The sequence below is a fragment of the Anarrhichthys ocellatus genome, unplaced genomic scaffold (genome assembly GCF_004355925.1).
Source record: "Anarrhichthys ocellatus isolate YVR2014 unplaced genomic scaffold, GSC_Weel_1.0 scaffold1, whole genome shotgun sequence".
In the NCBI taxonomy this organism is placed as follows: Eukaryota; Metazoa; Chordata; class Actinopteri; order Perciformes; family Anarhichadidae; genus Anarrhichthys; species Anarrhichthys ocellatus.
This window is the reverse complement of record NW_022280031.1, coordinates 8,667,432-8,678,598: the sequence shown is the minus strand read 5'-3', so window position 1 is coordinate 8,678,598 and position 11,167 is coordinate 8,667,432. Positions and strand designations below refer to the sequence as shown.

The 11,167-nt window shown below is 41.0% G+C and overlaps 1 protein-coding gene across 1 annotated transcript in view; it reads right to left on the bottom strand.

Annotated features, from left to right (window-relative positions):
* LOC116384406 (growth/differentiation factor 11-like) overlaps positions 1 to 7,989 on the bottom strand; it is a 21,241-nt gene extending 13,252 nt beyond the window's left edge. Inside the window, exon 1 of the mRNA XM_031849032.1 lies at positions 7,158 to 7,989. Coding sequence (XP_031704892.1) covers positions 7,158 to 7,572 — 415 coding nt within the window. The 5' untranslated portion in view covers positions 7,573 to 7,989. The remainder of the gene's footprint in view (positions 1 to 7,157) is intronic.
* Between the last annotated feature and the right edge of the window lie 3,178 nt (positions 7,990 to 11,167).

Below are 11,167 nucleotides of genomic sequence, written 5' to 3'. Positions count from 1 at the left end.
CCCCTCCCCCCATTTCAAATTAAAAGCCCCACAGAATGAATTCTAACTGGAATGCTTGTGATGAAGCCTCTCATTTTAGTGTCAAACATTATGATTCTGTCTCTTCTCCCCCTCTCTCACCCACCCAGTCCCACCCTTTCAAAATAAAAGCCCCACAAATACAAGATTCAATCCAAGAGTATGAATCTAAAATGCAGAAAAGAGAGTAGCGCTATCTCAATTGAACCTGAATGACATTACCGGTAACATTGGCGTGTGTATATATTGCGATTTCTTCGGGCAGTAGAAGACACATTGTCAAAATTTCTTTAGGAATTTTCTAGTTTATATTACAGTAGTGTTAGAAATCATTCAACAATGGCATTGAGCTGCTGTAACAATAAATTGCATTACACACATTTTCTGCACTTTTGTTGTTGTTTTACTATCCCTTAACCATGTGTTTAATTTACTATTGACTACTGAAAACTATTCTTCCCCCAAAGACAAATAAAATGTTTAATATTGTGTATCCTATGTCTGAGATGATTTGTCTATGATAACATGTGATTTCTTCATTGCAGAGGACCAGTAGGTTGATCCGAGTGCATTCATTGACAACATCATGATCCTTCACTGGCTTCCCAATCGTGAACACATGAGGAACGACCAGAATTGAGGCACTGCTACTGCGATATGAGCTGACAATTTTCCCCCATGCCACCCATGTTCTAGACATCATACATGACTTTTGATACTTTACAAGCAAAATAATAAAAATACCTATCCTAATTATGCAGATGACACCCACATGTATCTCTCTCACCCGGTGACAATGCTACCTCAGACACAGAAAGCAGTGTATTTAACAAATCAATGATTAGATAATACAGATACAGACAAAACGCATGTAGTATTTTCTCCTTTGAAACATCATATGTCTCTCTGGTAGCAGTCTGATAAATGCTCTACGACACCAAACTAAACATGGAGAAGCACTATTAAGTTTTTCTGCTCCATGTCGGTGAAACAAACTTTCAGAATATTTAAGACAATGAAGTTCACCTATAAAAGCAATTTAAAAACTAGTTTGCTCATCATCTTAAGACACAACATGCATGCACCATGGCATGAGGGGGACTGATCAACATTGATGAATTTATTGTCACTCAACCTGAGAGTTCTCTCAAACTGAGCGACCAGCCATAGACTGTGGACGTAGTCATCATGACGTCCCCTATTGGTTTATGAACTGCAGTTTTAAAGCCTAGAATTCGAAATTCGGCACTGTCGCCATCTTGGCTTTTGGCCTTCGCCATCTTGTTTTTTTGGAACCAGAAGTGACACAAAAGGGTGGAGCTAAGTACACCGAGGCTAAATTAGATGACGAAGAAAACAAAGACAACTCCTACACCGGACAACACTGTGGCAGTGACATGTCAATCACTAAGTAGCCACTCCCTAAAGCATACCCTGCTTTATCATCTATTTTACACTAAATGGGACCCCAATTTACTAAATGAACATCATGATGCATTGAAGAGGATTAGAAACTAGTGATTGAAACCATAAAGTCACAATGTTTACTGAGGTAATAAATCAAGTGGGTCATTTTCTCATAGACATCTATGCAATCAGACTTCTCTTTGCAACCAGAGGAGTCGCTCCCTGCTGACTTATAGAAAGAATGAAATGCATTGGCTTAACTTTCCAGGCCTGACACCAACAGGTCAGAATTGCTTTTCCAAAATACTGTATATGTCCTTGAAACGAATCAGTGGTCAACATGTGCGTATTAGATTAATCACTTTAAACACTAAAAAGATGTGCCATATTTCTGGCTGGAAGTATTTCTGTTTGAGTGCACTCAGTTACTGAAAAAAATCTCTGAAGCCACCCAAATCTGCCAGCGTCTCGGCCAAGTTTAATCGAAAGACAACGTTTAGTTTATTGTGACCAACCCTCCGTCTAGGAAGCATTTACTCCCACACTGTTATTTTCTAAGCAACGTGAACATATCGTTCCCTTTATGAGCTGTGTTGTACATTATATAAATCAAACTTGGCTCTTGTCCCTAAAGAAATCACTTCGACTGTGAATTTTCCCTAATGAACTTCCTGGGGTGATGTGGGTATGGAAGGCGGAAATACAACCACAGGTGATAAATGCAGCGAGAAGCTGCTCTCCAGAAAAATGGCTAATTAAATTTTCATGCTGATAATGATGAGGTAATCCACCGTTAATTGTGCTTCTAACCGACACAGTGGCTCCCTCGTGGGATCAAGCATTATGCCCATGCAGCATTTCCTTTGCTTAAACGCCTCATAGGTTGAATGGACTCGTCCATAAACTGATCCTCAGCAGCTCCTTGCACACGACCACACAGAGCCTGAACGCATCCATCAACAATAATCCCCTCAATGATCTCCATTTTATCTTTTCACTCCCCTCCTCCTCCTCCTCCTCACTCGTGTCCCTACACAGGGCTTAATTACTGGTGTGAAGTAATTATTTCCTTTATTAGTGAAACATAACATCTGTTTCAGGTCTTTTTAATTGTACCTATAAAACCCTTGCATGATTTCTGTCCCTTTAGGATAGGACTGGGCTGCTTGTTGCTCCCTGTGGACTCCCCCACTCCCCCACCCCTGCAGCATGAGCTGCGATGCACCTAACTCGATCACTGTCTTTGAAATCCTTTAAAGAACCAACACGGAGCTCACCAGTGCTCACCAGGAGTAAAAGGAAAGATTGTCTTTTTTTTAACAAGGAGGCCAAAAATATTCTTGCACAGCCATATCTCCAAACTGACATTAATGCAGTCTTACATCCGTTCTCTCAAATTCTCAGTGTAGTATTTTTGGTAAAGCATGCATTAATTCTGAAGCAACATATTCCCAAATGCCAAGAGAAAAGGCCGGCTGCAGGGACTGGTACACGGGAGCGTGGGAATAGGGGAAGGAGGGTGAAAGGAGTGAGATTCCTGAGGTCCTGGGGAAATTTTGTCCCTGTATTAATAGACTTTGGTCCCTTTGAAATTTTATTAGCCATAAAGTTGACAGTATGTTGTGCAACTTCTACAGACCTTTCTTTCTTAAGTTTTTACTTCTTTTTAAACAAACCGGTCGTGCCCCTCAGTATCCAAACAATTCAACACCAAAGTTTATCTTTCCCTCAACTGATGCCAGCAACTACACAGGGAGAACAGGTGTCATCGTCAAACTGAGACCTCCATGGAATAAATAAATCTATAAAAACCTCACATAGTCATCAACTTCCATCAAACACTGGCCAGTGAGTTGGAGACAGTCCGACTTCTGCTGCTCTGTCCTTTTAGCGCTCTCCCTCTTAATTTTTATGGTTCCTGCACCTTCAGGAAATGACCCTTTTATAGGGTCAACACTATAAAAGACTTGTTTTTTTGTGGGAGTGGTTAGTGGATGAGTGTGTGTGTGTGGGCATGTGTGTGTATGTGGTGGGGGATAAGTGTTCAAGTTACTACCGGTTCGTCTTTGCTGCCAAAGAAAGAGACCCGATGAGGTTAATAGTCTCCTCTTCCAATATATCACATAGCTGTGAACTCTGTGACCCTTTTTGTCAATAGGAGAACTTTTCTCTGGAGTGTGTGTGTGACTGTGTGAGTGTGTGTGCCTGAGAGAGCATCCTCATGTGTCTACAAAAGTGTGCACATGTGGAAATTTGTACATTCATACCTTTACATGTGTGTAGATGTTTATTTTTCAACTCAAGATTACAATTCAAGGATTACATAATAATGGCAGTATAGCACTTCCTAATGTTAGCCTACACACAATCATGATGGACAAGATAAAATTGTGGGTATGAAATAGTTTAACAAAGTGAGAAGTTTCAGGAATAGCTAAATGGTCATAAGAAATGTTTCAAAGGCGAAGTTCTTTATGTCTAAACCTCAGTTTTCATGCCTTTAAAATGTAAAGTTTTTCCTTGCAGATAGTCACTGATTTCCTATGTTTTGGACACTCTGCTATGAAAAATGTAAACATGGAATAAAGGCGCAGAGGGAGGGTAAGTAAGTGCTGCTCTCTGCTGGATTCTCTCTTACCGGACAATGTCAAAATTACTCAAAATGTCACAGAACAGAAATTAAGTTTTCTCAAGAAGATGATGCATTAAGCTTTTCACAAACAACCTAAACTCAAGTCAAGAGTATTCGTAGGCCACAAAGGTGCCTCTTCTCTTTAAATTGTTTTCCTGATGTGCTCTGGCAGGACTGGTTTTTAGCATTCAATGTTGCTGGAGTATTTAATGGAACAGTGTGCCGTTAATCAGCATCAGAACATGCACACAGAGACAGAGAAAAAGAAAGGAGCAATAGGCCCCTGATGGGAGAGGAAGGTCTGCTCTAAATGTCTTGGACAGGTGACAAATGGGAGACTTGTGGGGTCAAATCCTGACCACACCTCAGGCAAAACTGAGATCCAAAATACACACTGCGCACCCACGATTACCCACATAAATCAACATATACAGACAGCTCATATGTTAATGCGATAGATTTGTTAATAAAAATTGACACTCGTTCACAATGTTGCGCTAGAAAATGACCCTGATAAACTGCTCCAAACTGACTCATTTTTAATGCATGAACAGCAAGCGGAGCGGTTACCTACACAACACACTACATAGAGAGAGATGCTTTAGTGCCGCACTATGATATAAATAGCTGTACTTTTCCATGAAATTTCATAGTAATTAGAGACCAGGAAGCATGGACCCTCTCAACCCCCACTGCGGCACCCACGTACCTTGAGTGAATACTAAGAAGCAACTCTGGCACATGTCCAGTTCAGTATGTACTGTGTGAACCCACATGGCCCATCAAAGGCAGTGTGCACTACCGTGAAAGGGTGATTGGGTTCGAGGTGCGCAGGGAATAGTGTTTGAAGTCCTCCTTCTATCAGAGAGACAGAAAAGGCACTTTTAATCCTGTGAGATCACTAAGGCGCCACAGGCAAAAAGAGATGCACTCATTCTCTCAACTCTTCCATGGGTACCAGAGAAAAAGAAGAGGAAGGAGAGAGGGGGCTAACAGGGAGGAAGGTGGGGGGATAGAGGGAGGGGGTGAGGGGTGTAACAGAGAGAAAGAGATGGAGAGAAGGAGCAGATGATAAAAACTGCAGCTGATGTAAAGAGATGAGGCAAACAGAGCAGAACAGGAAGTGCGGTCACATGACAGATACAGCAGTAATGTCAGTCATTAGCTCCTCTGGCTGGCACAAGGCCGTTAGAAATATGCAATTAGCAAGCGTCATGCATAATGCCTTTTTTTTTGGCTTGAGAAGGTGTCAAATCGCTTTCATGTTGTGTTGTGTGTGCGTGAGGCTGTGCAGAGGTTGGGAAGCAAAGTGTCAAAAATGCACTTTGAGGATATTGTTGATTTCACTTGTAACGTGTAGATGAGTGTGTTAAGCATGCAGAGTTTCATCTCGTCTGTATTTAGAGGTTGAGAGGGAATAATAATTAATGTAGGTTTGATCTGCACATCAGAGAGAAAACAGCAAGTTATTATAGAAGATCTTCATTGTCAGCATGAATCGCATACATGCTGTGTGAGTGAGCAAGAATTATTAATGGAAACAGAGGGGGATACTGTAGATAGATAGACAGATTATTTTGTGGAAATGTCCTAAAAATATCTGGCCCATGAAGTAAAACGGTTCACAAATGACAAATCAAACGTTTTACGCTACCTCTTTCAATTCACCTGTAAGATGTAAGACATCTGTGCACCGTTTCTCTTTAGGATTAACTGAACTGGATTGATCACATCAGTCCGGATTAAAAACATCTCTCAGAGTAAACAATTATAAAGTTCACAGAGATGTTTGCAAGTAGTTTAAAGAATTAACAGTTAAAAGCTTCTTGGTGAAATAGGAAGAATAGAGATACAATTCAGATTACCTTTGAGTCTGCAGCTGATTTGCAATAATCCCAGATAATATATTAAAATATACCTACTATGCCGACATAGATAGATTGATATATGGATAGATAGATATTATAATGAGGAATTAATAGTGTCAGACATCAGATGAGGCCAAAGTCTCTTGCACATAGGCGTATCTTTGTTCACTCGTGGGGTGAAAAAAACTGATTATTTGGAGTGTGTTTTATCCGCCTTATGCAGAATATATTACGTGTGTAAATGTTGTTGAACCCCGCGATTCACCAGGAAAAGGTCACACACTCCCCTCGACCTTAAGTGATTCTCTGTCTTTGTGTGCTCGTAGTGAAAAAAAAAAACGAGCTGCGCCCATAAACTTCGCATTTAAAAGGCAAGTGCGGCCGAGGGGGGCCGCTGCATGAGGGGAACAATAGCAGCTTTTTGGACACACTTTTTCTCCCTGCGATGAACAGCAGGGAAACCGGTAGAGCCTCCTATAAAAGACCGATAGAGCACAGCTGCCAGGGTTCAACAGTAATTTTATAAAATGTCTCCAAGGGGGCCTGCCTGCGGTTTATCTGTGGTTTTATGGGAAATTATAAGCGAGCAAGCAAATTGTTAGAGGGGCAATAATCAGGGAGCCTCATGACGTGATCATAACTCCAGAATTTAGGGCCTTTATGCAAAAGAAGACCTAAAAGGATGAAGTGATGCAACTGCCAGCCAAATGCTGCATTATCATTAGTAATGCACTTGACATTCACACGGGTCCGTCATGCGTTTACTCCCCGTCAAAACACACAAAAGGCATCTAAAAGGGGAAAAGTTTGAACATGACAGCAGGTGGCTGAGAAGCTAAACACTAGACTGCTGCTCCAACAGGGCTCAGCCCTCCATCATCATCATCATCGTCATCGTTATCATCACCACCATGTAAACAAAAGTTCATCAGGCCATATTGGAGCTGTCTGTTTCAGCGACGAGGCTCTTTATACTGCTGATTATTGATTTATCAGCTTCACGAGTAGTCCCTATTTTGACAGCAGTGGCCATCAGCTGACATTTTTTTTAAATATTATCAGTCAGACACACAGAGTCGACCCTCAATTTCAAAAAGTAGGTTTGGTCACTGACTTGAATGAGCACCAGCTTCCACTGTCCACGGAGCAGGCCCGAGTCACTTGAACCTATCTGCTTCGCAATTACGCACATGACGCGAGAGAATAGTGTTGGGTTGTAAACTATTACTTACGCTCAGAGGCCATGGTGATCACGGACTCCGTGGTGGCGTGGTACTCATCCTCCTCCATAAACTCATCCTGGGACGACGCGTCTCCCTGGAAGTCGTGATGGTCCAGCAGCTGCTGGAGCGGAGGCGCCTTGGGCAGCAGCTGATTGACCACCTCCCGGCTGATGTTGGGCGCTTGCTTCAGACGCAGCTTGCTCAGGATCTGGGACTTGATGGTCTCCAGTCTCAGCACTTTGCTCTGCTCCCTCCAAACACAGGCGGAGCACTCGTGGGAACCAGCGTCCTCGTCCAGCAGGGACAGCCCGGCATCCGTGGGCGTCTCGCTGGCAGAAGGCAGCAGCAGATTGGGCTCATCGCTCCCCGACTGTCCTAAGGAGATGAGCACCATTAAGCACAGTAAGAAGTTGTACCTCGGCATGACGATGCGTGGACACTAGGCAATGCAACTTTTTTCTTTCTGTTTCTTGTCTGTTCACTCGCTATATTCCGTTATATCCCCTCTCTCGGATGTGCGCCTCTCCTTTCCTTACCCTACAAGAGGCAGGCAATCAGTGACATGCATCTAATCCAATACGATCAACCCGAAGTTGCTGTTTTTGGCAGCAGGAGATTCTGCAATCAATTTTCCCAAAAAAAAAAGTACGTCCCAGTGTGTCTCGGTACAGACTGTTTGGATTGAAAGTGAACAAATTACGTGTCTGATGAATGCATAGCACGCTCACGTGTAGTGTAGTGTAGTGGCTGTTTTGGGATCTTCTGTACAATTTAGTCCATGGAGGTGTGTGAATGTTCAGAAGTGTCACTGAAAAATGTGCAAGTGCGGCCAAAAAGGGGCTCTTTATATATCTCAGCTGCCTGGTGTCGTAATCCGTCTCCATTGGCTAAGATTGCAACAAAAGGCTTTTAGGTCTGTCACCAAGTCAAGAGGGACAGAGCGAAGGGAGGGTGCACACACTGTTATGAGAGTATAAATGTTTTACAGTGCACAAACAATGTCTCACATTAGAGATATTGCCCAATTAGGTTATTATGATGATGACATAATACGGCTCATTGCGCCTGTTGTTACAAATGGTTTATTATGGTGTAAATTGAAAATAAGCTTCATAGACTCGAACCGAATTCATCAACTCCTAAATCACATGCGTCTATATGTTTGCGATGTATTTTAACAAGAAACTGATGAGGAATCTTCATGTAGACCTATGGTTAAATGCTTATTATTTAGAAGTTGCACGAGCTTGTCCGATGGAGGGCTGTCTAAACTCAGCGTCATCTGTGTAAACCAGGAAAGTGTACCTGACCTTTTCATTTCAAATCAAGGGCTCTAAATTGCACAAACGTGGTTTTAAGAAGGCTGGTATTAAACGCTAATAATAAAAGATGTACGTTTAATAGATTAATTTAAGTCATGCAGTAGCAGTATGTCTGCTAGCAGAAAGACTGTTTAATGTATAGGCCTATACGGTTATTGACATTATCTTTGCACTGATCAGGGTAGTTTGTATAAGCCTTATGGAAATGTCACATTTGAATCGTTTCCTGATTAATTATGGATTGTAGAATCTAAAGCATTCTGAGTGTCCATTTGAGCTGCAAACCCACAGTATGTCAAGACATAGGACCTGATAAAAAATGTTGCCCAACTTCAAACCACTGAGAGATGCTGTATTCATTACTAATAATCTGCTTAATGAAAGCTGTGATATTTCTGGAACTGATTTCTTTATGTACAAATTGTACTTCACGGAGCAATGAGCCGCCTGCTCCCAGTAAATCATCACTGACCCACTAGTGTCATCTGCTGGACGGAAACACAGTTGCAACTGCAGAAAAACAACCGTTCATGTTTCAGTTATAATATTAGTTACCGTGTGTGCTGCATTTGGCATTGCTTGTTGCAGTCAGATTGTGGTACTTTATTGTGAAACACGGCCCAGTCTTCATTTAGCTTGAGAATATAGCAGTATTAAATCTTTATAGATCAAATACTGACAGGACTAGAAGTTAGTGAGGATCAAGCATTAGAGCAACTGAAAGTAATCCTGCTGACTGTTGTCTCTTTATGTTGTTAAGGCTTCCCAGACATCACATTCCCTTCTTTCCACTTTGATGGAAGGAATCAGTGTTATTAAGCAACAATTAAACATCACTTCACTGGTGACCTGAAACTTCTTCAAAGATCAATATGGCAAAAATGCATGTCCCTGCTCGATGCGTTTGAAGGTTTTTATGTTTATAAATGCAGATGAAATGTGAATAATCAATAATAAATGTCACAACGCAACAATACAGTTTAGAGTAACAACCTCCATGCAATGCAACAAAGCTAAACATGAGTACTGAAGCTCACCCTTTCAGCAGTGGTGGAAAGTAAGTACATCTACTCTAGTACTGTACTCAAGAACATGTTTTAGGTAATTGTACTTTAATGTACAATAAATATCAAGCTGGAGCCATCAACAGGTTAGCTTAGCTTAGCATAAAGACTGGGAACAGTGGGAAGCAGCGGACTGGTCCACACCAAGGAAATAGAAGCTCATGTTTGAATTTAGATGTATAGAGATGTTACCAATTGAGTCTTAATTTGCATTGTACTTTTTAGCATCAAATACTGGGTGCTGAACAGATGCCAAGATGGTTATGTTGTTTAAATGTGCTTATAGATATGAATTTGGGACCAAGTACTCACCACAGCCTCATGAGCACATAAACAACTCTTGAGTCTAAGGCACCAAGACCTTCTTCCCAGAGAGGAAGCCTCATTTCTGAGTCTGAGATCACATCTTCAGGAGCTGCTGGACTTTTTGACCGCCAATCCAACCTTCTGATGCTGAGCATCTGTCTGTCGATGATTATCAAGAAATTCAGAGTGCAATGCTGATGCTATGGAACAGGAAGAGAGCTGTAAAGTAGTCTATGTATGTTCCTTTATATGATAAAGTCAATCAAAACAGCCAACTCTCCAGTAACTGTGTCCACCGTGAACCACCTCACTCAATATTTTTTATCAGTGAAGGCATTTTGACAAAAACAAGGTGTATATTATAATTATTGATCTTTTGATTCCATTCAGCTGCTTTGGTTTCATGGTGCTGGTATTGTGCACTCTGTGGCTTCCTGTCACACTGTAATGGCTTACCTCAAATACAACTGAGCCATCGTTAATGTTATTAGTCACAGCTTTGTTTTTCCTACTTAGACAAGTCAAAATATCTGCGCATAAATAGGCATGCATAAATCATTATAGTAATAATCTATCAATGAATGAAGTAAAGCGCAATTTGATAGATGAATTGATAAAAGAGATCCATAAATGTAAAGTAAGGCTGAGGAGCGAATGAGTGGGCTTGTTGCTGTAGATCCACATAACAGATGTGCTCCATTGAGTTGTCTGATCTGACTACCCAGATCATGTACACTGTGGACCAAATAGTATATAATGCAAATAGAAGTTCAAAGAATTTTGTATTGTTGACAGTGGAATTATAGGTGCTTTCATATATCGTTGCTTAGTGAATTAATGATTAGAAATAAGAAAAAATGTCTTCTTCAAAAGTAGAAGTAGAAGATGCTGAAACTGAGTGAAATAAAAAACCCAGAGGTCTGTATGTTTTCATCATTACATCAAAAAGGGATACTCTATAAATATTGTGCATAATTGTATTATGCTTGCTTTTGTGATGATGATGATGATGATGATGATGACTCTAATTTTGCATGGTGATTGGCAGAGACAAAGATATTTTTTATGTAGCCTATTTGTATTGTAATTAAGTGTGATGAGTTGCTTTTTTCTATTGTACTCTCTTCCACTGAACTTCCCTCATCTACTTCACGTTTTCACAAAATTCACACAAACCATAAAGCTCACCTGAACATCCCTGATAGGCCTTGTTTTTATTGAGGAGTTCCAGGACTTGAAATGCGTCATGGTTCTAATCTGAACATTAAAAACTGCCAACAGTTTCAAAACAGTGATCTTTGACTTCTCTCTGTGTCTGTGTGGGTGG